Source organism: Gymnodraco acuticeps, unplaced genomic scaffold (genome assembly GCF_902827175.1).
Source record: "Gymnodraco acuticeps unplaced genomic scaffold, fGymAcu1.1, whole genome shotgun sequence".
NCBI lineage: Eukaryota > Metazoa > Chordata > Actinopteri > Perciformes > Bathydraconidae > Gymnodraco > Gymnodraco acuticeps.
The window spans coordinates 2,497,009-2,523,189 of record NW_022992160.1 but is presented as its reverse complement, the minus strand read 5'-3'; the positions used below and the strand labels follow the sequence as shown (position 1 = coordinate 2,523,189).

Genomic DNA, 26,181 nt, shown 5'->3' with positions numbered 1-26,181 from the left:
AGAAGAAGTGAAATTAAGAATAAAATTGAAATTGTACAATATAATATTGTGGTGGTTCATCTTATAATTCTAGAGAATGCACCTGACAGCATCTAAGACCTGCAGGTCCCCCAAACCTTTCGTGTGTCATTTCGTCCGCGCGCATTTTTCAGGGCCATCTCTATTGGACTCAGGGCCATCTGTAAATTAGCTTAGATGGCCATCTCCCAAAATCCTTAATCCTTAATGCCCTGACAGTATTTTGAACACACCAAATTAAATCTTTTGGTTGCAAGTTTGTGTAAATAGGGAATATGACTTTTCAATAAATGCATACCAAACAGTTTTTTTGTGTTCAAGTACTTACAAAGCATGTCGAAGAAATCGTTGGAGTCGTCGCCAAGAACAATCGGAATGCCTTTGAGGACAACAGAGCGCTGTTCAGTCACGTCCGGTGTCTAATGATAGAGATAAAGAAGATAAAGGTTAAATGACAAACTCACAAGATGAAACATTTTGGCCTTTTCCATCTTTTTGAGGGGTTGTTTTAATTATTTTAGTAGGCTTTTGAAGTAGTACCATATCGTCATCAATGTATGTGACAAAAAGTTGCTAAGTTATATTACTTACCGGCCAGTTGATGCTCTGCAGTTTCTGTCCCACCGATCCTTTTTTTGACTTGAACAATTGGATGAAACGTGGGGTGTGCTGGTCCAGAGCCTCAAAGAAGTCTACCTCGAGGTTCCGACTGGTAATCCGATTAAATTCGGCAAATACCTGAAAAAGTAGAGAAGGGGGTGGGGTAGGAGATGGAAAACCAGCACAATAGGAAGACATTAGTTTAAATCATAACAATTGTGCAAGCAGGCAACCACTATGGCTTAGATAGAAAGGCAGGGTACACGTCTAGCCCACAACAATATAATATTGTATGCTGAGATTTCAGGCCTCTATAATTAATATAATATTGTTTTGATGTATTGCTGCAAAGTTTTGTTTACTAATTGATTAGTCGATCAAAAAATTAGAACAATAATATTTGCCAAATGTTATGATAATGAAAAATGAGCAGAACTTACAGGTCCACTGCATCGAAGGTTTTCGATCTGCTTGGCAAATCTGAAAATCAAGAACGACAAACCAATAAAAATAATCAAATATCACGTATACAGCAATTTAGAAACTACAGTGTTGTATTTACCTGATTTAGAATGCAAAACGTGTATTATGAAATAAGTGAAAGTGAGAAGAGGACTAAATTGCGTCCATGCTATTGTTGTGATCAAATTCTAGTGATGTTAAAGGGCCCATGTCATGGCCATTTCCACAGATCATAATTCCATTGTTGAGGTATACTAAAATAGATTTATATTGTGCAATTAGAGATGTCCCGATCCCCGGATCGGATCAGATCGGCCCCCGATACTGGGTTTTAAGGTGGATCGGGATCGGCAGATCCAATTAAATGTCATGGCCGATCCATAGTTAATATTTCCCATGATTCCATTGTTACGTTGTTACGTTGTTTGTCGTTGTTGTTCTATTGCATCAGCCGCCATTATCGAGTTGGAAAAGTGGAAGGGACACATATCGTTAGCTAGTTAAAATGTCTGCAGTTTGGCATCATTTTAAAATAACTACAAGTGAGTCGCCGACTGCGACATGCAAAGTCTGTGGTGTGGAAGTCTCACGAGATGGTGCTAACAGGGTCTCCTACAACACCACAAACCTAATAAAACATCTTAAAAAGCACCACCCCGACGAACACGCCGCCTACTGTAAAGCGACAGCGTCTGCGACTGATGGACTCCATCAACAAACACTGCGGGACAGCTTGAAACGAAAGGCTTTACTTCCTCGAGACTCCGAGAGATTACTGAGCTGATTGTGGAGTGCATAGCAGGGGACGACCAGCCAATTTCACTTGTGGAAAACTCCGGTTTTTGTCGTCTAATAAATTATTTGGGTGCCTGTCTATTTCTTAATGTATACGAAATTAAATGCTGTTTGCCAACACAAAAAGTGATATCGGAAATCGGTATCGGAAAATATCGGGATCGGATCGGAACCTATATGAAAATATCGGGATCGGATCGGAACCTATATGAAAATATCGGAATCGGATCGGAAGCTAAAAAATTAGATTGGGACATCTGTATGTGCAATGTTCCAAAATCACATTGGTTTCTCATACAGCATCTCTGTATACTACGTGCATTCACTGAATTTCACTCTGTCCTAAACGCCTTGTTGGCGATACACACCTAAACACAGCCAAACTCATCCTGAGCACACAAACACTCACAGCCGAAGTAAAAACAATAAGTGTGGCTTGATATTGAGTAAGAAAAAGGTTGATAAACGCTGTGAGATACCAACTCGTCTGTCAGCGCTCACGGAGCTCTATGCACGTCAAGGCTCTGGGTGGGGCAACTGGGTGTTCACACGTCATAACGGCCAGGAAGAAAAAATTGGAAAATGAGAAATCTCCAACGAGGCGTTTTGGGGAGGTATTTTCTGTGTTTGAGTTTTACTCGCTACAGGGGTTTGTGACTCTGCAGACCGTTTACATGCAGAAAAACCTTCATAACACAAGGGGACGGGTAATAACCAGAAAAGCATGACATGGGCCCTTTAACATAAAGCTCTTACGCCGCTGCTCATAGAAAAAATACAAACGATCAGAGAGGAATTGTGTAGTGTGTAAAAATACCTTTTACTGCTGTGATCATGGAATGTGTGGAGTTGCCACCATCTGTTAAAGCCTGAATGGAGAAGAATAAAACATTTGAAAGCAGATATTTCTAACAAAAACATAGACATTTAATCGATTATAGCAAAGATTGCAAACATGACAAATCATCACCACATTTTTGTAATATGGCTTAGCCTTTAAATCACAAAGACCTGGATATTACAACCATCAAATACATATTATTCAACTGAGTATGCCAGCCAACATCTTCACTGTTATAACAGATTATGGTTACATTGAATGTAAACACTATACTCTTTTTAAATGTAGACTAATATCAGTTAGCTTTTAAACTATGCTAATTTAAATCAAGTTTCACCAAATGCACTTTAAACATATGCAGGAGTGAAACAACCATTTCAGTTGGTATCTCCATATGATTATTGTAAAATAAACTATTAAAAGGTAATAGACTACTATTACTGTGTAATACATGATTCAACTGTCACACATTGTTTGGGATTTTTTGTTTTTGTTGACAATTTCAGGAGATATATTTGAAAATTGAAATCCATTAATCTGATGCACTTTGAGAGCAACATAAATAGGATATAAATAGTGTGTGCTCCTGTAACAATTGTGTGCATTTGTAAACAATTAAAATAGAAAGAAACTGATTGTATAATTATCAACAGTGACTTCAGACGGAAAGAACGTTACATCTACACCTCATGTTGGAACCTGACGACCACTGCCACTCCCCGTTGCGGCGAATTGTAACGCCCACAGACACAGCCGCCAGACACATTTACGGCCCGTCCACACAGCAGCTTTTGGCGATTTGTCCACCGCTTGCAGCGCGTCTCCGCCCATTGACTTTGAATGGGGATGACGTCACTTTCCCTCGCTTGTCGCCAAACTGCATTGTGGGGGGGCGAGGCGAAGATTTCCAGGATTTCCAGGATGTTCAGGATTCCAAAGTTGAACAATGTTCAACTTTTGAGGCTGAGCTGGAAGCGACAGCCAATCAGATCCGTTTATGCAAATCTGACTGTTCAAGCGCTAGCCAATCAAACCGCGTGCAAGCTGGGAGAGCCAGACCACAGTTCATTCTATATTCCTAACAAAAATGGAGGAGAAGTTAGTTATTGCGGTAGCAAATCACCCGGTTCTTTATGACCAGTCCCTATTTACTTACCGGGATACAAACCGGAGGAACCAGGCATGGAGGGAGGTGGCAGAGGCAGTGGGTGAAACTGGTAGGTTTTCGCTTGTTTGGGGATTTTATATCCAGTTTACTTCGTTGCTAGTTTACTTCGTTGCTAGTTTACTTCGTTGCTAGCAAGCATAGACAGTATCATTAGCCAGCATGGAATGTAGCATAAAATAGCACCATAGACATTAATCTCATAAATGTTCAAAATGTTAAAAAAAGAAATAGTGGAGAAGAACCGGGGTTTTTTGCTTTGTATGTCGGGGGCGGGAGATTCATGTGATTGGTTGTTGGTCGCGAAATCCCCAAGCTTTCAGACACGCCCAGCTCCAAGATTTTTGAAAAGCTGCTGTGCGGATGTACCGTCACGGCCCCTACGCACACCGCTTGGTGTGTCTGAAGCTTGGGGATTTTTTACGAACAACGCGACCAACAACCAATCACATGAATGTCCCGCCCCGGACATACAAAGCAAAGCATTCATGCTACATCCATGCTGGCTAAATATACTGTCTATGCTTGCTAGCTGTCCATTCAAACGCCACGATCATTTTCTCCTCCATTTTTTGACATATGGGAAATAACTGCGGTCTGGCTCTCCCAACATACACGCGGTTTGATTGGCTAGCGCTTGTAATGTCAGATTTGCATACGCCGGATTTGATTGGCTGACGCCTCCGTCGAGGCGGCAAAAGTAGAACATTGCTCTACTTTTGCAGCGAGCACCGCGAGAGAAGCTACGCTTTGCTCCCACAATGCAGTTCGGCGAATCGTGACGTCACACCATTCAAAGTGAATGGGCAGAAGCGTTGAAGCGGCAACGCACGCCGCAGTGTGTAGGCTCGGTTACACTCCAGCTGTTTCCCCGCCAAAAGAGCGAGTCGCGGTGAAGTAATGCCCGGTACATGGCCAAGCCAGCTCCGCGGAGCTTGAGGTTGCACCCGCAGTCTCCACCCAGGCACGGCCGCCCGTAGCGGGAGGGTCTCTCCGCCAGCGCCGCAGTGACGGCTTGCAGCACCGCGGAGCTGGCGGAGGGACCCGCAGTCTGCACCCAGGAACGGCCGCCCCTAGCGGGAGAGTCCCTCCTCAAGCTCCCGATCCCGCACCGCAACCCACTTGGAGTGTATACTGATTGGCGCTCACACGTTGTGAAGTGTAACTTTATACTTTGTTGTAGGCTAATATAGAAAACTGAACACAGCCACAAGTCACGGCATTAGGCTAAAACACTGACATTAATAATGAAGTTACTCACGTGCTAGTCTTTGTTCAATGCGTTCTAAACAGAACCTCAACTCATACAAAAAGTACTTAAAAACGTTTATGCAGATAAATCAAGTCAGCCCTTGTCTATCTCCATATATTAAATGTTGACACTCTTAAGACTATCTCCTGGGCCAAGCTGCAACACGATTTCGCCACATTATGTCTGCAATAGTTAAGATAGCATTAGCTAACATTAGCTAACGTTAGCTAATGTTATCTTAACTAGCAAGCATATAAACCTTGAGATTAAATACAACAAGACAGCAAAACGATTGGGATGTTAATATGTACTCACCAAAGCAGTGTGCTAAGCACAAGATTCACTGTAATGCGACAATGACAATGACCATAGCGGCTAGTAGCCATTGGGGAAACGTCCATCTGCTGCAGGGCATGTTCGTAAATGTTCCAGAAAGTAACTTTGAGCGCCAAGTAGTCAAGGAGTGATCTGCGCAGCCCCCACCCTCTGGAACGCTCTCCCTGCGGAGATACGCAACATCCCCACACTTGAAGCCTTCAAAAGGGCCCTCAAGTCCCATCTGTTTGCCAAGGCTTTCGGCCCCTAAATCGATCTGTTGTTCTGTTTGTCTGTCTTTTGTTTTGTTATGTTTGTCTTTGCACTATTACTTGTGAAGCGACCTTGGGTCCCCTGAAAGGCGCTATAGAAATCGAAGCTATTATTATTATTATTATTATAATGTTCCCCATTTCCACTAACTTAGTTTTTCTAAATTAGCTCACATCAATTACATTGAGTTAGTTAGGTTTTTCGACCCCGCATTACAGCTTAATTATTTAAACTGAGTGTTATTAACAAGTTAATAAAACATAAGTAAGGCTTACTTATTCATTCTTATTTAACACGATGTTAGGTTTTACAGTATCATGACAGGGCACGAAATCACTTAGGCCTACCTTTGATGATAAATCACTGAAACACAAAGTCCATCCTCCTGTCCTTTTGGATGAAGCACTTGCTTCAGCTGATCCTTTGCCACTCAATCTTGAAAATGACTCGGTTAATAATTTCGCAACGATGTCATCACTATCACTGAAGTGAGCCATCATGAACGAATTTATGCTAATTATAAATCTATCGATCATAAATCTATCGATTAGATTTATGATTCGAAAATAATAAAAGTAGGGTAGACATGTGGATATTATCCGGCTGAACAAAACGTGCATTTATCTAACAGGTTAGTTTTCCACAGACCTTATTTCGAGCTATTTTCCAAAATTCTATGGAGAAATCCCATTGCTTTCTGTCGAGGGAATCCGAGCGAAGCTTACTTCCGGGTTTTAGGATGCGTCACTGCACCACTTGCATAGACCAGAGCCCTAGAGAGATAGTATCTCTAGGGCTCTGGCATAGACCTCACAGCGGGCGGAACTAGTCATAAAGTCCGCGAAAATAAAGCCCACCCATTAGAGGGAAGATATGATTGGTCAATTGTAGTCATTTGACATTACTCTCTCATTGAGTTACTATTCTTTCACACACAGTGACGTCACGAGCTACCCACAATGCAACGCGCGCCATATATATATATATAAATACGCCATTTTCCTGGAGGTGCTAATATCCTGGAGGTGCTAATATAAACAGCTAGGTAACGTAGCCAGGCAGAGCGCACTAGGTTTTTTTTTCTGAATTAACGACCAAAGAAATCGCTGCATGTCTTCGGATTACATCTCTGGACTTGAGGGGTGTGCTCTAGGTCATTACCAGCGTAAACTAGAGCTGTGTGGGTTGTCCGATTGCCCTTACAGACTGCCTGCAGATGTATGGAAAAACGACTCTCGAAAGTGGCCTTTGGTCGATTTTGGCAGCATCTACGTCTATCTTCTGGAAACACCAGGTGAATACCCCACTTGTCACAATAATATTATCATGCCAATGCATATATGTGGTATTTTAGAGTTGACTAGATATTGATTAAGGCAATAGACTATGATATTCTGCTTGCACCTCGTGTGAAATGGCGGATACCGGAAGTACGGTGTCGCCCTCGGCCCAAAACCCATATGTGTGTGTGAAAGAATAGCGGGCCCTCTTGTAGAGAGGGACCAACAAGCTCTCCCGTCTTCACATAACTCGCAGAGACGGCATTTAACCCTTCACATTCTAACAGAAACTGAACAGGCAGGTTCGAAGGATTTATTTATTTGAAAATATTATTGTAAATACAATTAAATCAAGTTATTTTGGTAAAACTAATGAAAAATGTAACAACAAAAAATATAATTTTTTTTAATTTTTGTAATGTTTTCAAATATTATTTTTTAGAATATCTTAGGCCCTCACAGAGGGCCTAGAGGGCCCTGACGGCTCGCCACTGACTAAATGATTTACAAATAAACACCACTGCATATTTACAACTGTTACACATGCTGATGTAACGCAAATGTTTGTGAATGCGTATGTTACCTCATTCACACCAACGCAACTCCGGTTCAAGCTCCGTGCTAGAGCTTTTCAGGTTCAGAACCGGTTCTTCGGTTTAGCTCCAGCTCTTTTCACACTGCCCAGAGTCCGACTGGTGCTACGTCATTGCGTCATGATTTGCGTCATGACGTAACCGTTTGTGTGCCTGCTTCATAAAACCAAACCGCGCGGATGCCACGGAAACCCCTCACAGCTCACACCATACATCCATGGCTCACACCGACAACAATGGCCGATTGTGCTCCAGCTTCCTCTGTACCTCTTCGGAAGACCAGATTCCCAGTAGGTAGCTGGTCTCTTCAGTGGACCACTGCTGCTTGTTAAGTTTCTTCATCGTTGTGCACAAACTGGATAAAACGCGGGCTTTTTGTTGTTGTTCAGGAGTTGATCCCGCACCTGCCCCCGCCTCAACGTAAGCGGTGCTTTTGCTCTAGCCGGACAATTTTTTGGTGCTTGAAACGAACCGGATTCCGGAGCTAAAAGGCTGCTCCGCTGCGGTGTGAACAGGAAAACCCGGTGCTTTTCAAGCTCCAGCTCCGAACCGGTCCTGAAACACCGTTGGTGTGAATGAGGTATGCTGGAGTTACAGTAGGTAACTTCAGCTCCCTTCCTTGTGTGTCTCCCACTCCTGTGATTGTCGACCACGCCCCTGATTGTTTCCACCTGTTCCCCATTACCTGGTGTATTTATTGTCCTCGTCTCCCTTTGTCCTGTGCCAGTTCGTTTCGTTTCTTGTGACAGTATACCAGCGTATCATGCCAGAAAGAATCCCAAGCAAAGCTTTGAGCCACGTCTTGTCTGAGTATTTGGTTATTCATGCTCCTAGTGTTTTTCCTCGTTAAGAGTGACTTTGTTTTGTTAGTGTTTTTCCTCATTAAGAGTGACTTTGTTTTGATACTGTTTTTCCTCATTAAGAGTGACTTTGTTTTGATACTGTTTTTCCTCATTAAGAATGACTTTGTTTTGATACTGTTTTTCCTCGTTAAGAGTAATTTAGTTTTGTATACCACTGTAGTTGAGCTTTGGTTTGAATAAACCTTTTTTCGTTAAAACCTGTGAGTCGTGCATTTGAGTTCAAACCCGTTTATTCAGTCGTAACAGTGACCCTCATCTTATCAGAGATGGCAAAAGTACACACATCCTTTACTCAAGTAGAAGTAGAGATACTCATGTTTAAAAATACTCTTGTAGAAGTACTGACTAAACTTCTTTACTCACGTAGAAGTAAAGAACTTTGAAATGTACTTAAGTAAAAAGTACCCATAACGACCAACTGTTTTAAAGAGTTTATATTAATACTAATATTAATAATAGTTTATATTAATACTATATTAATATATTAACTCCCTTTATATTAATAGAACAATAATGTCATTGTTAGCTAATGAAGCAAACACAGATTAAAACTAAAGTAACCAGCCTGTTTTGAAAATGTAAGAAGTAGAAAGTACAGGTATTTGTCTTCAAAATGTAAGAAGTAAGAAGTCGTCAGAAAAATAAGTATTGGAGTAAAGTACTGATACCATAAAGATGTGCTTAAATACAGTAACGAAGTATTTGTACTCCACCCAGCTCTGCATCTTATAAAGGGTGAAAACGTAAATGTACCAGTTTGAGTGTGGTCTGAAGAGGTCCTCATGTATGGAATAAGTATGGATAACACAATATTCATGTCTTTATTTGTGTAGTTCTTTAAAAAGTACTGAAATGTCAGAGCTTCGATACACTAAATGACTGGGGACTTTTAAACTAGTTTCTGTTCTCTGAAATACATTTGATCTGTACCATTATCCTTCACCATGTCATAAATCTGTGTTTATGACACAGATATAATATGTCTTGATAGAGCTGCTTATGTGCATGTTAATAAATGAACAAACACAAACTGTTGACATGGTTAAAAGCATACTTGTGCACGATTTATAAGCAGGAGAATTGAACACATTGTACGTGTCGCTGTATTGACTTTTCGGTTGGTGCTATTTTCAGTGTGCTGTCCTGGTAAAAGTATCAGGGTGAAATAACCTCAGGGCATGATGGGGGCTGCACTGGATCAATGGCTTCAAACGGAGTCCTAGTTCGCAACAGCATGGAAACAGTGTCAGCTCCAGCACTCAGTGAGGTCTCATCGTTTCCAAGGGACAACAAATGAGCCCTGATGTCTCCACGAAGGAGTCTGCTGTTATATAATAGCTTTATGCTGAAGCACGTGAGACAAGGACCCTAGAAAACATGTAAGTAAAACATATTTTTTGACTTTTCACCTTTCCTGGCTCCTAAATGGTTGAATAAGCTCCCCATTGATATCAAGAGAGCGGAAACTCCTCCAGTCGCAAACTGAAAACCCATCTGCTTCGATTGTACCTTGGCAATTTAACTCTAAATAAATAAACAAAGGGTTAATTTAGGCCTTGTAACTAATTCACCAGAACTTAATATGGTATGATCTTGCTTGAAGTGAATATATCTGCACTTTCCTTGTTGTTTTGATTCTTTATGTTTTTTCACTTATTGTAAGTTGGTTTGGATAAAAGCGTCAGCCAAAGGAAATGTAGGCCTAATGTAGAAAATGTAATGCAATGAAAAGCCTTAAAATTGCTTTTTCTTCATCAACAGATAATAATAATATGACAGAAGATGGGGGATTGGAACTTATTAGGGAGTATTTTAGAAGAAGTCCACATTCATTCCACCATCGTGGGGAAGATCTGGCTCACCATCCTCTTCATTTTCCGCATGCTTGTGCTCGGCGTGGCGGCTGAGGACGTGTGGGACGACGAGCAGAGTGAGTTTGTCTGCAACACGGAGCAACCCGGCTGCAAGAACGTCTGCTACGACCAGGCCTTCCCCATCTCCCTCATCCGGTACTGGGTGCTGCAGATCATCTTCGTGTCCTCGCCCTCTCTGGTCTACATGGGGCATGCTTTGTACCGTCTGAGGACCCTGGAGAAGGAGAGGCACAGGAAGAAAGCCTGTCTGAAGGCTGCGCTGGAGAGCACGGACCCCTTGCAGCAGGAGGACCATAAGAGGATCGAGCGAGAGCTCAGGAAGCTGGATGAACAGAAGAAAGTGAGGAAGGCTCCTCTGAGAGGCTCGTTGCTCCGCACATATGTTTTCCACATCTTAACCAGATCTGCGGTGGAGGTGGGTTTCATTATCGGTCAGTGTGCTCTGTACGGCATCGGTCTATCCCCTTTGTACAAATGTGAGCGGCTGCCCTGCCCCAACAGTGTGGATTGTTTTGTGTCCCGGCCAACAGAGAAGAACATTTTCATGATCTTCATGCTGGTTATTGCTGGAGTGTCCTTGATCCTCAACCTCCTGGAGATTTTCCACCTGGGGGTGAAGGAGATCAAACAGAGCCTGTATGGATACAAATATGGAGACGATGAGAGCATGTGCCGGTCTAAGAAGAACTCCATGGTGCAGCAGGTGTGTTTGCTCAATAACTCCTCTCCGCAGAGGCTGATGCAGCTCACTCAGATGACCTGCTCTGCTGGCTCTGATGCCCAAAGGGGGAGTGTGGCCCCTCACAATAAGGAGGGCTCCAACAGCCAGCAGCCTGCACACACATACCTGCAGCATGTCCATTCAGTGGACAACAGGAAGCCATCCTGCAGCAGTGACGAGTCCAATGAAGCGCACGGCTCAGGCCGGCCCCAGTACGCCGGCCCCCGACCCACACTGATGGCCGGACACATGGAGATCCCCGCCGCCCTGAGGAATGCCCAGAGGAAGCAGAGCAGAGTGAGTAAGGATTACAGCGACATGAGCGACTCTCCGGAGAGCGACCACTACCCCACAGCCAGGAAGTGCAGCTTCATGTCCCGGGACCTGTCGGACGGCATGCTGGCCTCCACGTCGGACAGCACCGGCTCCCAGAGCGGGGCAGACTTGGAGGCCCAGCACCTGAACCAGGGGGAGAGCCCAGCAGTGACCCCCCCACCCCCAGCCAGCGGGAGGAGGATGTCTATGGTGAGCAGAGACGTGGTTTATGTATCTGCACTGTTAAGGTTACTTTAATTATTTGTAAAGTATTAGGTTGGTTAAAAGAAATTAAGTTTACATAGGTTGAACTTAATATTATTGCTTTCAACTAACCTAATACAGTTATGTGAAATCTGTGGATATAATACATTTAATTAAAGTCAAAGTGTTTTTCAGTGTGGAGCCCTTATATGAATAAAAAGTATGACTATAAATCAAATCAAAGCTGTTGGCTTTACAGATGAACCAACATAGATGACAGTGTAAAATATCATTACATTTACCAGAGAATTCTAAAATATACGATTAAATGTGAAATAGATCAAGAGAATGAGGTACAATAAAAAGACAGTACAATGACAACAAAAACAATCAAATAAAATACCATAAAATGTAGGACTCAGGACCCAGCTCTACAGGCTTTATTACAAAGAAAGGTTTTCAACACTTAACATTTTGGACACTGTCTGCCTTCCCTAGAAATACATTTTAATAAAGAAGTACAATCAGTAGAAAAATTCAACTAAACCCCAGACTAAAAATGTATGTTTCACTCATGGAAGTTTCAAGATGCCTAAAAAAAGAACATCAAACAAAGGAACTATAACACATCGTCTGTGATTCCATTTTATTTATGACTGCCTTCAGCAGAGACAGAATCAATATTCAGATTCTTTACTGAAGTAAAAGTAGAAATAAGATGATTTAAAAATACTCCATTACAAGTGAATCTGATTAATACAATTTTTTACGTAAGTAGAATTCCAGCAGTATTATAAGCAAAAGGTATCAAAAGTAAAAGTTCTCCTTATATATAATGGATTTTTTCATAATAGATCAGTATTATGGTTCTTTTTATCAGTAACAAATACATTTCATATCAAATTAAATTTGAGTCAATTTAAGTTATTTTAAAGTACTGGGTATTGGTAGTAGTACAGTAGCCTACTGCATCAGAGGCATCATCATGTATTTTATATGTACTAAGTAACTAGTAACTATTAATGTTAAATAAATTAAGTGGAGTAAATAATACAATATCTTCCTCATTTTCAATATTTTCCTCAAAAATGTAATGGAGTAAAAGTATATGTAGCGTTGTCAGCACTTGTCAGTGACACTGAGTTGGGGGGTCAGCAGGAGTAGGTCGCCCCCTGCTGGACAGCACTGGAACATACTGCAGCTCTCCACTGCTCTGTCAGAATCAGAACTCCTTCATTAGTCCAGCGGGGAAATGTTTTACAGCAAAAGTGGCATAGCACTAGCAGGTCAAAACAGGCTTGCAATAATAAAGAGCAAGCTAACTTATTAAATATAGAGAAGAAAAGCACACAGTAATAAAATACACAGCCATACGTACACAGCCAAATGGCTCAAAAATAAGTAGCAGCATTTCAAAAAAGTGACATACTACTTATGTCACTTTAATACTTATAAAAATGTTGGACATTATGAAAATGTATGTTTTTTTCACATAATATAATTGAAATATTGCTAAATTGTGATTGGAAGAAAGTCACATTCATTCTAATTCAGCTTCGCCCACTTCAAACAGTTGAGAGAGGAGCTCTCAAATATATGAAATCAGTATGTTAAATCACCAAAACTGAGTCCATGCAGAACCTATGACAGAGGCAAGTTGGAAAAACTCAATTCTGGTGCTTATATTGAAATCTGATCTAAATCTTTCTGTATGTATGACTAACACATACAAAAAGTGGTTTTACAGTATTTCTTAGTACCTTTTTCTCTTCTGTGAAAACAGCTGGGTAAAAAGAGTTTGGGCAGGTACATTAAAAGATACTATTTAGAGCAGGGCAGTGGTGCCGTTCAGTGTTATGTGCATGCCCAAATGAGTTTTAAAAACAATGGACACTTGAGGATCCTGGCCGAAATGTTCTTTTGCCAAACTGTATCCACCTGTTTCAAAGAAAAACAAGCGTCTGTGATTTGGATAATAACCATGTTTTTCCCAACCATCTCTTTTTCTTTTAGAGCATGATTCTGGAGCTGTCTTCAATCATGAAAAAGTAGATTGAAAATCACCGTTTTGTGGCCCAGCTGGAGACATACAGAAGTTCAAAAGCGACAGAGGGATCCTGATCCCAAAGAACACTTCAACATTTTCTTAATGTTCAATACTAATGATATCTTCAGCACCTGATACTTTTATATTGGTCATTTGCAAGCCACTTGCTTAATCAAATATGAATCAAATGTATATTTGGCTTAAAGCATAATATCTCATATAATGAGACCAAAAGCCTGTTGAACAGATTGGCTATGTGACTGAAGATTGTCATTTAAGATTGTGGCATTGGCAACCACAAATGAAGAAGAGGGAACTCTCTTCTCAACTGTTTATCAAACCCCATGACCCACAGGAAAAAAGGGCTCTTCAAATTCAACATTTTGTTCAACTCAGTCGCCTCAAATTGTTTATGAATACATCTGACAATGTTTCTGATGTCCTGTTGTTTTTCTTCTAATAAACAAAAATAGTTTAGTCTTTTTTTATTTTGTATTACGAGATTATAATGACAATCCCATGACTTAATTTTCATCATATTATTTTCTTTTACAGTTAGAAAGGTATGGTGGCCAACATTAGGAGAAGGAACAATAATGTGCCGAAACATGCAAATAAAGAGACATCTTCACCAACCTAGACATTTCAACTGCACTGACAAACTCTGACAGTTCTGAAATACACCAGCTCTGCCAACAGTGACAGTTGGCCAACTCCGGTCCTAGCTGTGTGCGTCACTTTTTAGTGTCCCCTGGTTTCTGTTGTGCCTCTTGAAGCATTTTGTTTATGCAGCGCTTTAAGTAAACAATGTTTCGTGAAGTCGGTGAATGTTTTCTAAATGCAGCATGTGTTGTCACCTTGGGGAAGATGCTTCATCAGTTCTATGTGTTTTGGCACATTTGTGTTTTGATATTTACAGTGTTTTTGAAACCGCAGCATGTTTCTTCTAGTGGAAGTGTTTTGGGCCGATGTAACGCACTTGCTCCGATCAACCACCGTAGAATGGGCTTCCATAGGAAGAAGAACCAACATTACGTGTGCAGAAACACAACTCCAGATGAATGCTAATGTTGCACCGTGTGTGTGTGTCGGATCAATTCATGCATGTTTAATACTGACCAACATTTGGTCTCATTTTTCCAAAACCACCCTCAAAACACAAATCATGATATGCATGTTTCTTTATTTCATAAAGAGAAATGGTGTCTAGACAAAAGAGTCATTTATATAACACAAGCAATTGAAATGAATGAAAATGGGGTTTGCACAATACCATATTTACAATGGTTTTTAAGTCATTTTAATTAATTAGGGTCATGTAGCATTTCAAAATGATAAAGGTAAGAACTCTTAGTAGAGTGAGAAATAACAGCTATTTCAAATTGACAATTATTAACACAAAACAGTCATCTAGAAAAATGAAAACAAAAAAACAACTTGAACTACAAGCTTAAGAGCTATTACATAAAAAATGATGCACCAAAATCTACTAATACAAGAATCCATATAATCTGTGTAAAAAGCATGTAGAAAAACACCTGATGCGGTTTGCTGATACAGTCATTGACCAGTTATGAGAGGTATGAAGGATTTCACAGGTAGATAAGTGTGAGGAAGTCTGCACTGGTGACTCAGGGATGGGGGCCGGGCCCCTGCATACACTCACTTCACTTGAATGTGAACTATGGCCTCTGCAAGTTCTAAGGCAAATATCGGAGGTGCACTCGTATCCATGTAATGCTGAGCCATCCCACAAGTTGGAATAAAGACAAGGTGAGGAAACGTTGTCTCTTTCCACGACACCAAGGACCAGTCCAATTAAACCGAGCCATTTTTGCATGGCAATTGTAAACATTTTGCATTTGTATATTTTACTCAATGATCTCAGCCTGCGCATTCAACCGGGATACCAGATTTGTTTTGTTGTTTTTTCAAGAAAAGTTGAGCAATCTGTGAGAAAGATTCATATTATTTGATAGAACAACCTTTGGAGTAGAAAAGCCAGTGTTTGTTTCAGAGAAGCAGCAACACAAAAGTTCAATTAAACAAGACAAATACACAGCAACAAGGTAGGAGCAGTTGGAGCCACTTTGCTGTAATATACATAAACAACAATTGAACCTGGAGGATTATTTGAGTTGTTCAAGCTTATTATTATATCATTTTAAAGCTGCACCAATATTTTTGATATGAAAAATGTATCAAAAGAACATTGTGTATGAGGTTGCTAAACATTTAGCAAAGATATGATCACCAACTCTACTTTTCCTTCATCTCCACTGAATATTTCAGCCTCTTTTCACTTATTATTCTTGGTTTTCCAAACAGCCCATTCTGCTGGCTCGGATACAAAGTCAGTCAGCTGGTGAACTCATGAATTGGTGGAGATCAGGAACAATGAGCTAAAAGAGGGTACATCATATCAACTCCATTCATTTGGTGACATGCACACAACTCCAAATGAATCATAATGTTGCTTTCTTTGCTCGTGGTGAAGGTTAGAAATGAATTGATGCAGCTTTAAGTCATTTTAACAAATCATTTAAAAGGGGCATTCATTTGATTTGAAAAAGTAAGTACTAAAGTAAAAAAGAAAATGTGCGTCAGAGTGATGTGAGAGCGGGTTTAGACACGAAAGGGTCGGTTCACCCAAATGACAAGATACATGTTGTCACTCACATCTATCAGTAACTATAGTTATGGTTTTATTCACCAACGTTTTGGCATTCTCTGAAAAAATACTGTTCACAGCATTCAGAGCAACAGGAGAGTACTTCCTTCAGTGGTGTGAGCACCACAAAGGCAGAATGTAAAGAGACAGATATCCCAAAACATGAACCAATAAAACCAGATCTATCTGCGTGACCAGTGTCCACAAGACATACAGGAAGTGATCATTTGTTTTTGTAACTTGAATGGACCCTTTAAATAAGAGTTGACATGTTGCAGAGGATGCCTGTTACTGCACTTTGACCGAGCAGTGAATCACCCGAGCTCCACGGGATTCGAAGGTTTGCTAAGTTGAATTATCAACATTCAATAGGTAGAAGTTCTGATATGCAAACAAAAGGATGTGATCGTATTATTAATGTGTGAGGAGACACCCAGGGGCCTTTGTTACAATAGTTTTGCTACAACACAAACTTCACAAATTAATTTTCTCCACACAGAGACATAAAGTCAGAGTCGATGCTCGCAAATGCAACACCGGGCCTCCTCAATTTAAGATTAGGCAGATGAAAAAGTACATGAATACAAAGCGAGTTGCAAAATGTTTGCATAAAAATAAGCATCTGTAATGTTTAGCTTTCTGCCTGGAACCTGGTACAATCTGTATGGGTAGATAGATACTGCTTTGCTGCAGTACATATGCATCAAAGAATGAAGAAGAGCACACAGTTGATAAAGGGCTGAACAAACAAAGAAAACACACCAGCGGATGAAGGTCCTCTACTGCTGTGTATGTGTGAGTGTGTGTGTGTGTTTGGGTCTTTGTATCTGCCTTTTAAGAAATCAAAGACGGTTTTTATAAAATACACTTAATTGTTTGGCTGTATAAAAAACAGTCTCACCTGAGACATTTCTTATACATCTATAATTATTTAAAATCAGGGGGAGAACTTTTAAACCTTTCATTCACATTTTAAAGCCCAAATCCCAGACTTGTTTGGCCAAAAAAATAAATATTTTATTTAAAAAATAGTTTATTTCAAGTAAGAAAAAAATCACCCTGAGTTGGATGGGGGAGTAGGTGGTGTAGCTAGCTGCTACAGGCTATCCTGGTAGCACCTATCTAGCATCTTAGTTTGACCTGCCATACATGGCTATAAGATTTAAATCTAATAACTACTACAAAGTCAGTTTAAGTAGAAACAAAATGATCGAAGGGAATATTCTTTAGAGTAAGGATAGTAAAACATCTCTCCGAATTACTCAATGAGAGATTACATTGATGTCGTGAAGCTAATGAAACATTAGCTTGCCTACAAGCTACATTAGCTCCAGTTAACTCAGGGATAGTCTCTTTGGATTGGGGCTTTAAAGAGCAATGAATACACTTTGAATTTGAATTCAACCTTGTGCTAGAGTACGGCCCTGAAAGCCTCCTCTAGTTAGGGTTAATATCAACTCTTTCTGCCTTTTTATACATAGACATTTCAAAAAGATATCAGTTTAAAAGCAGACTGCTTCAGAGAAGGTAAACAGAAGAAGACAAACTAACTAGGCCTAAAGCTAGGCAGCATGCATGCACATCACAAATGAGGATGGTCAAACAAATGCACAATTAGGGCAAACGTGTTACTATCTTATATGATTGTTACTCAATCAACACACAGCTTTCACGTAGAATACAATTTGAATTAGCTTATTCAATTCCTAAAGAAATACAAATATAAGGTCTAAAACATTAGCTTCTTTTTAGCTTTCGGATACATTTTCTTCATAAAGATATTTGTATTGTATATTTATATAAACAAGATTTTTCTTCTTGAAGTTTAAGTGCTCCAGTCTGAGACTTTGAGGAGGTCTGAAACAAAGACAAAGACCTTATTGAAGTGCTAAATGGCTCTGAGTGCTTGGGGCCAAAACAAAGTGCCTGACTGAAGTCAATATTTTTCTCTTTCTCAGGATCAATTCGATTTTTTTTTAAGTATCTGTCACTTATTTGTTGGCTGCACTTTTTGCTGTCGCCTAACATCTAACGGCAATATCGAATAAACCCAAAACACGTCTGCGAGAGTGTACACAAAGAGCATCTTACAATACTGATAATAAAATGTCCTCCAAACAACACAAGGCAGAACTCTTTTTTCACATTTAAAGAGGAAAGGGGGAAGAGCCTCGCGTAAAACACAACTTGAATGTCTAACTTTTATACATGCATGGGGCTAAAAATTGTACATGTGTTTTGACTGTCTGTATGTACTGCATGTGTGTGTCTTCATGTGGAGCTGATTTCCTGAGTATAGGAACGCTCACCGTGATAGGGAGCATTCGTTAGGCAGGACAGGAAACAGCAAAGCAAAGGTTTCCCCTTAGCAAAAGGTGCTTGATATAACCCCGTGAAAAAGAAACGTCTAAGCCTCTACCAGTACAAAATCACTGTTACAGTCATCATGCTCCATACTATGTACATTTCTGCCAAACAAGCACTTGAAAGTCACCGTTACAACATCCAAATACAATGGTATTGCTGATGAGTGGGAAATAAAAATAGCCATCTAACCGCCTGCAAAAAACCTTGTCCTTTAAATTCAGTGCTGAGGAAGGCAAAGGAGGAATGTTTTCGGTTACAGCCTGCACACAGTTCTCCTGTACAGAATTACAAATGCCAGACGCTCAAAGACATATTTGCATATGAACATTTTAAAAAGTCAACTGCATCTTAACTCCCCGTGTACAGAAGCTGCATTCTCATTTTTTCATGAATTAGGTTGAACATTCAGAGGATTCTTTTTTTCCTGAGTTTGAATTGCTGTGACAAAAAGGGCCACTGAGATATAGTGAGAGACGAACCACAGACAGACAGAGAGAAAGAAAAGTGAGACAGAAAGAGGTAGAGAAGATTGATAGACAGAGTGGGAGACAGAGAAAGAGGAAGACAGGAACAGAGAGACACAGAGAGCTGCTGTTTAGGTCCGATGAGGTTCCACTTTGACTTGTGATGAGTGACATGTGGGGGGGCGAGTCCCCACTGTAGAGGTTGCTGTTGGGCGAGGATAGCACCATTGTAATGTTTGGTGAGAAGTTCCCACTCTGTCGTTGTAAGAGGAGAATACCTGGAGAACAGTATTGCTGCTGTTAAGACAACTTTAGTGTCAACCGTTCAAAAAAAAAAGAAAACAGCACAAAAATACATAAATACAAACAAAGCTTGTTTTTCAGTGAACACTGGCAGAGGCTGACTGTCTCAGCAACCCTGAGAGTGGGTTTGTCAGAAGAGTGAAATTAAATAATAAAAAAAACATCAAAATCAACAACACAGAGAACCACCACTAATTAGCGCAGTCCTTCCTCGGCTGCTCATCAGTTGTACATTTGTCAGTCATTTCCTGGCAGAAATCCACCGTTACCGCCTGGTTGGATTTGACCAGCTCTGACTCATCGTACAGGCCGGCGTCCTGGCTGTCTGTTTCTCTGTCCGGCCCGTTTCTGACCGCCGAGTCGGGCTCGCTATCTGCAGCCCCGGGCGATCCGTGGAAGCTGGGCTCCGGTGTGGCAGAGCCAGAGTGGGTGGTGAGGTCGATGCTGGTGGTGTTGGGGGGGGTGTCGGTGGAGTTGGCGGGCCGCAGCACGGGGCAGTAGTGGTTGAGAGACTGGACCTGCTCAGGGCTCAGCTGCACGTCGCGGCACACCTCCTGGGACAGGCAGGAGAAGTTCTCCCACAGCTCCCCCATACACGCCTTCAGCTGGTTCCTCTCCGTCAGCAGCTTCCCCTTCTCACACACCTGCACACACACACAGTTGGGATTTGTACAATAGGGTTTAGTTGATTCAGGAAAAACCCTATTAGCATGAGTTTATGTGCTTTAGTTTTTGGGCAGAACCTCCAAAATAATATCTCTTAAGTGTTTTCCCTCTAAACAAAAACCCACCAACACCTACTAACATCTGAATTTTCTTTTCAAAATAACTCATTATGTCATTGTCTTTCAAAACTACTCTTATAAAGGTTTTCTGATCTGCTGGAGCTATCAACAGGATTCAACAGTTTTGTATTGTCTTTCAAAACTGTACTGAAAACACTTACTCATCCTCTTTTTGTATTTTTCTTCAACATAAATGCTTTCACTGTCATAGGTCAGTCACATCCTCTCCTAAATAATCTTTACTCTAAAACATGAATTTCTATTAATGATCAACGCGACCATCTTGCATGTATTCCCCATCCCCACACACACCAGAGGACACTAAAGGTGAGAGAGCTGAGAGAATGGAACCCATCTGAGATCAGTGAATAGTATTTCATCACATCATCATGTCCTTTTCTCTGCTCAGGTGGTGGTTGGTGTAATTGACGTGGTGTTTCATGAGCTGGACAGATAACAGGAAGTGACAGTGAGGTGGAAACTGATGACTCACCAGTTTTCTGATCTCACACTCCAGGTTCATGATGCAGTCGAGCTTCCTCTTGCGGCAGCGCTGAGCCGCGATGCGATTCTTACTCCGCCGCCTCACGTCATGGATAAACTCCAGCTGCTCCGAGGTCAGTTTGTGCATTTTCACCAACATTTGGAAGTCGTTCCGTGGAAGATTTGTGATTTGATCTACAGGGAAAGGCAGCTTTACCTGAAGAGAAAGAGAAAGAACAGACATTATGCATACCATTTTTATTTTGTATTTATTGAGCATCAATAAGGTTGGACGGAAGTTGCCCATAACGTACAAAATATCTATATATAATATGATCTTTGATGGAGTCTGAAATGTGACGCTCGGATCATTACAGACAAATGGCAGTGTTTCATACATTAACACATTTATGAACGCAATAAATATTTGATTAATAACATTAAGAATGCATTTTCTCATTTAATGATAAGAAAACCCTACATTTGCCAACCTTTAAATGGGATGTAAGATGATGCTCTGAAACAACAAAGCCCACAGGATAGTGAGGCAGAAGTCACTCAAACACTCTCCAACAGAGACAACTGAAATATGTGGGCTCCACTATTCTTTTTTTAAACTTTGAGTTTGAAAGCCCCCCGGTTGTTTAACTGGCAGTGTATTTGGGATGGGAGGAGGAGGTTGCATTATACAAATAAAAAATATTTCATTTGGTGGGTTTAAAGATTGGTTTCTAATATTTGAATACTTTTTCAGACCCAAAATCTTTAGAACAGAACAGAATGTCGTTTTTCTCCAGATATGGGCTGAAAGACAACTGTGGATGTCAAGTTGTGTTGTTGTTGTCGGAGGGGCAAACAGAGACACTTTCTCACTTCAACACCATAGACATGGGGCAATTTGGGGGCCTTGCCCAACACTTCGACATTATGATAACTTTACATTGGACTCCATACTTTGGAGCCAACATCACTTTCAAATCATTCATAACCCAATGTTATTACTCAGTTCTTGTACTTAAGTAAAAGTAGAAGTACCAGAGTGTAGAAATATACTCTGTTATAGTAAAAGTCCTGCAATCAAAAGGTTACTCAAGTAAAAGTAGAAAAGTATTAGCATCAAAATATACTTAAAGTACCAAAAGTAAAAGTAGTCATTGTGCATATTGGTCCATTTCAGAACAATATAAATGATATGTTTAATAATTATTGATCATTAAAGTTTTATTGAAGCTGGTAAAGGTTTTTATAGTACTTTATTTACTGCTGGGTAGCATATGAATTGAATCCAGGTCTGACTAAATGTATTACATAAATATGAGTAAAAGTACAAAATATACCTCTGAATTGTAATGGAGTAGAAGTACAAAGTAGCACAAAATGAAAATACTTAAGTACAAATCCCTCAAAATTGTATTGAAGAACAGTACTTGAGTACATCTACTACTTACTTTACACCACGGAGTGTGACCCAGGTGAGTCAATGCATCATTGTGCCCTCTCACTGTCTGACGGTTACTACACTTGACCACAAGGTGGCATGAGAGTACTGCTGCACAGGCCTCACAGAGCAAGACGCACCCGTCTTAAACTCAACATGTAACACTCTGCAGCAGAGGGGAAAAGGTGATCCACGTGCCAGTGCGACAGATTGAGGTGCCAGTGCGACAGATTGAGGGGGCAGTGACTTGTCAAACTGATCCAAACCAGCGTCAGGTGAATTCTGCAGGCATGAATATCTATACCGGCACCTAACAGCAGACCTCCTGCACAGCAGAACAACATAATTAGTGGAATAAATGCAGCTGTGATTTGGCAGAGCAAATGAAAATCAGAAATCCATGTGGTAACTCTTCACTGATATGACAGCACATCAAGGCTGTATGTGTTGATTCTCTTTTTCTCACTTTGGAGAGCAACAATGAGTCTGCCTCTCTCCCTCAGGTGATGGCAAACCTTATGATAAGCACATCACAGGCACATCCATCCCAGCGGTATCTGTGAGCACCAGGGATGTGTAGCTGCAGGCAGCCAGAGGAGCAGAGCAGGCATAACAAAGAGCCAGAGGAAGACAGCCGGAGAGCCTGGCAGAGATGAGAGGAGCTGCTCAGCTTTCCCTGTGGCTGCCTCTCAGGAGCACAGGAAGCCAAACAAAGGAGGAAGAGGAGCAGGAAGCACTCCCATAGCACCTGGCTGCTTGGGCCGGGGCAGATCCTCCCTGTAGACTTTTACCTGCTCACATGACCACAAAAAACTGAAACATTGACTTTAATTAAATGTATTATGTCAACATATTTCACATAACTATATTAGGTTAGTTGGAAGCAATGATGTTAAGTTGAACCTATTTAAACTAACCTAATTATGTCAAATCTGTTGACATAATACATTTAATTAAAGTCAATGTTTTTTATTTTCAGTATACATGCAGAGGCTGCAGCAGAGGGGGCTCGGCTCTGTTTCTCCACCAGATGCTACACAGATGCTGAAGTATCACCTGGTATAGGCGTCGCACCAAGGGGATGAAGCAAGTTGCCTACTCATGACAGAATTGAAATTGCTCCTCATTGAAGAGCAGACCTAGATGTCAATCTATCCCTGGGAGAAAAATGTCTTGAGTTCCCTCATTAGAAGTGCAGCCCTGTGAGCCGCCAGGAGCCCCGCGTCTCATCTCAGCCCGACATCTGCATGCAGACAAATGAATAAATAATGACCCGAGCTTTCAAGGCCACATCGGCTCTCACTACTTTGCCAGGACAATGACAGCTCCAGGTTCAAAGACAGGAGCAGGGAAAGCTTTCAAACATCAGGACAGGCTGCCAGCTTCATGTAACGCAGAGGAGAAGATGACTCTGTTGGTGAGCAGGTAACCGCTGGTGCCCCATAATGCTCAGACCTGAGAGCTGTCCCTCTGCAGGGCCTGATGGGACCTTTGGCGAAACCAGGCCATAAAATACTAGAAGGAGACGCTGCGACCTTGTGGGGGTTTCTTTCTCCTCTTCCTCCACCAGTCACCGGTACGCAGGGGACAACTACATTGAGCCGCTTTACCACGAGATCCAGTGCAGCTGATATAAGTCTGCTTCAACGCTGGTCATGAATTCACTCCAAACTGTCCTGGAATTACATACAGTTCTTCTTCCAACCCTCAGTCACCCTTTCTCTCTGGGTCATTTTGTACAAATGGGGTACAGAGCCAAAAGTAGGGCTAATCTGAAATCAACCCCCCCCTTGAACTATAAGAAAGAATCAATGTTTGTGCGTCTCAAATTCTGGCTAAATACTATTTATGTAACTAAAGAATTCTGTCCAAAGGGTGAGATGAAGATTTCCACCTGCTGAAGATATTATGTGTGTTCTGGTTTATTACAGGTTTACTTTCTGACTGAACTGTTTATGAATGTTTTACACATTAGAAACAGTGTTTTATCAGTGGTCTTTGGAAGAGTTGGTTGTGTCTGTAAAAAAAAATCAAATCCTGTCATATTTTTAGCTTAAAATCAACTTCTAATTGTAGATGTCTGGACTGGTTAAGTAGCATCGATTTGCTGCTGACACAATTGGGTCTGAGTAAAACTTGTCCTTATCTCTTCAGATTCAACTTTATTGTCATTACATAGTACATGTACTAGTGACAAAATGTAAGTTTAGGCATCTGACCAGAAGTGCAAAATAGCAGTGCAGGAGTCTACATTAATACATCTTCCAAACTGAAATGAGATCTTATCGTGTTATATGAGGTTTACAATTTCACATATTTGTGTTTCATGCCATCTCTGTAATGAACCATGTTACATATCACGTGCTTGTAAATGGGATTACAAAGAAGAAACACACACTCAAACCCTAAATCAGATCACAGACTGGGGAGGTTTGCTAGCTGTCTTGTCCTGGGGGTTAAAGTCATCATCTGCAGCGTCTTCAGATAAATAAATGACTGCTCTCTTGCTAAAGAATGTCATCATGAATAACATCAACCTGGTTCATACAAGGCTTTATTTATGTAAGAAGCATTGTAGAGATCACTACACTAACTACCACTAATGCTTCTCATTTGACCAACAGCAGCATTTGCAGTAGAATAAATGTGTATTTAACGAGAGAGAAGTGTCAAACTTTATCAACAACAACACAACGAATTTGACTCACTGTTTGATTAGTGATTTCTGGAAATGCAATACTACAGAGTACAAGCTGCCGAGCTGTGGTGACGTAGTCAACATCACACAGTGTCTGTGCCCCAGTTGGCCCTGGGGGGCCCACGTACTGTACAGAATGCTGAGTATCCCGTGGCGTTTCACACTAAACACACTCTCCTCTTCTCAAATAAGAGCGCCAAAATATCTCCACTGTTGGTCTCTATATTTGTCCTGCTCCCCATAGCGTAAGCTCCGGGGGCGGTTTGGGGGGGGGGGAACTGCATCTCATTTCCTTTTTAAATGCATTGAGCTATTTCAAAAGGAAAAACAGATACATATAGATTTCACAGTGAAATGCTCAGGTAAACAGAACTCCTCTTGCTCAATTGGAACACGTAAGGCCTTTTGTGTTAAGTACATTATCATATGTAATGCACTTAAATACATATTTTAGAAATGAATGGGCAAACATCCCTTTAGTGATTGGATGATTCTCCTTCTGCACTCCCTTGCTCTTGTCTAGCCACTGAACGCAAATCTACTTTCACCTTTGGTCACATATTTGATGCCATGTGTTCTCATTAACTATACCTAAAAATCATATTTCCTATATTTAGAGACATTTCTTTTCATGGTGATACTAAAAGTTGTGTTATATTGCTTACAAAATGAGTGCTTGTAGTATAAGGGGCAACTCATTTGAGAAAGGCACATTACTATTTTACATGACTAAAGCAAGTAGGCAGCTCCACAGACAACATTATGAACTTACATGCTACATCATATGTAGAGTAGAGCAAAGGTCCTTTGGCATTGTACAATGTTTGCACAACTGATATCAAGGTCTGTGCACTTCCTGTCAAACATTACTCTATTTCATGCTTTGCCTGCTAAACAAACCACAATGTGCTGATGAATCAGGACCACTTCCTCATTCCTCCCTCTCGCTCTGAGATCAATATTTCCACCGCTGTGGCCAGACGAGACGCTAGAATGAGCTCAACGCTTACGCTGCACCAGGAGCTGTGGAGCTCCAAGAGGCAGAGGGAGGGAAACTCTCTGAACTACAAATGTAGCAAAAGTACTACAAGTGCAGGGGCCATTAAGTTAGTGTACTGACTCTGTGATGTCTGTTACACACTGATTTATTTCTGAAGTCTGGTAACATTAGCAACCATAGCCTAATGTACCAAACCAAGTGAAGCTGTATAGTGACACTCCTAGTGCACTGATGAGCAATAAAACAATGAATTCCACTTCTTTTGATATATGATATGATTCATGTCATTAATGTGCATACATATTCAGCAAACTGACTTAGTTTTAATAGTTACTCAACAGCCTCCATACAAAG

At 40.9% G+C, this 26,181-nt stretch overlaps 2 protein-coding genes across 4 annotated transcripts in view; one reads left to right on the top strand and one right to left on the bottom strand.

Annotated features, from left to right (window-relative positions):
• Positions 1–9,726: 9,726 nt before the first annotated feature.
• Positions 9,727–13,951, top strand: cx52.6 (connexin 52.6). The gene is made up of 3 exons (XM_034204504.1): positions 9,727–9,836; positions 10,219–11,577; positions 13,585–13,951. Exons 2-3 carry the CDS (start codon positions 10,240–10,242, stop codon positions 13,621–13,623), a joined length of 1,377 nt encoding a protein of 458 aa, XP_034060395.1. The 5' UTR covers positions 9,727–9,836; positions 10,219–10,239; the 3' UTR covers positions 13,624–13,951.
• An 830-nt stretch (positions 13,952–14,781) lies between these two features.
• The window catches only part of bach2b (BTB and CNC homology 1, basic leucine zipper transcription factor 2b), a 90,393-nt gene continuing 78,993 nt past the window's right edge, over positions 14,782–26,181 (bottom strand). For all 3 annotated transcript variants that reach the window (XM_034204502.1, XM_034204501.1, XM_034204503.1), the window contains 2 exons: positions 20,702–20,908; positions 14,782–20,067 (listed from right to left, as the gene is read on the bottom strand). In XM_034204502.1, coding sequence (XP_034060393.1) covers positions 19,615–20,067; positions 20,702–20,908 — 660 coding nt within the window. In that variant the 3' untranslated portion in view covers positions 14,782–19,614. The remainder of the gene's footprint in view (positions 20,068–20,701; positions 20,909–26,181) is intronic.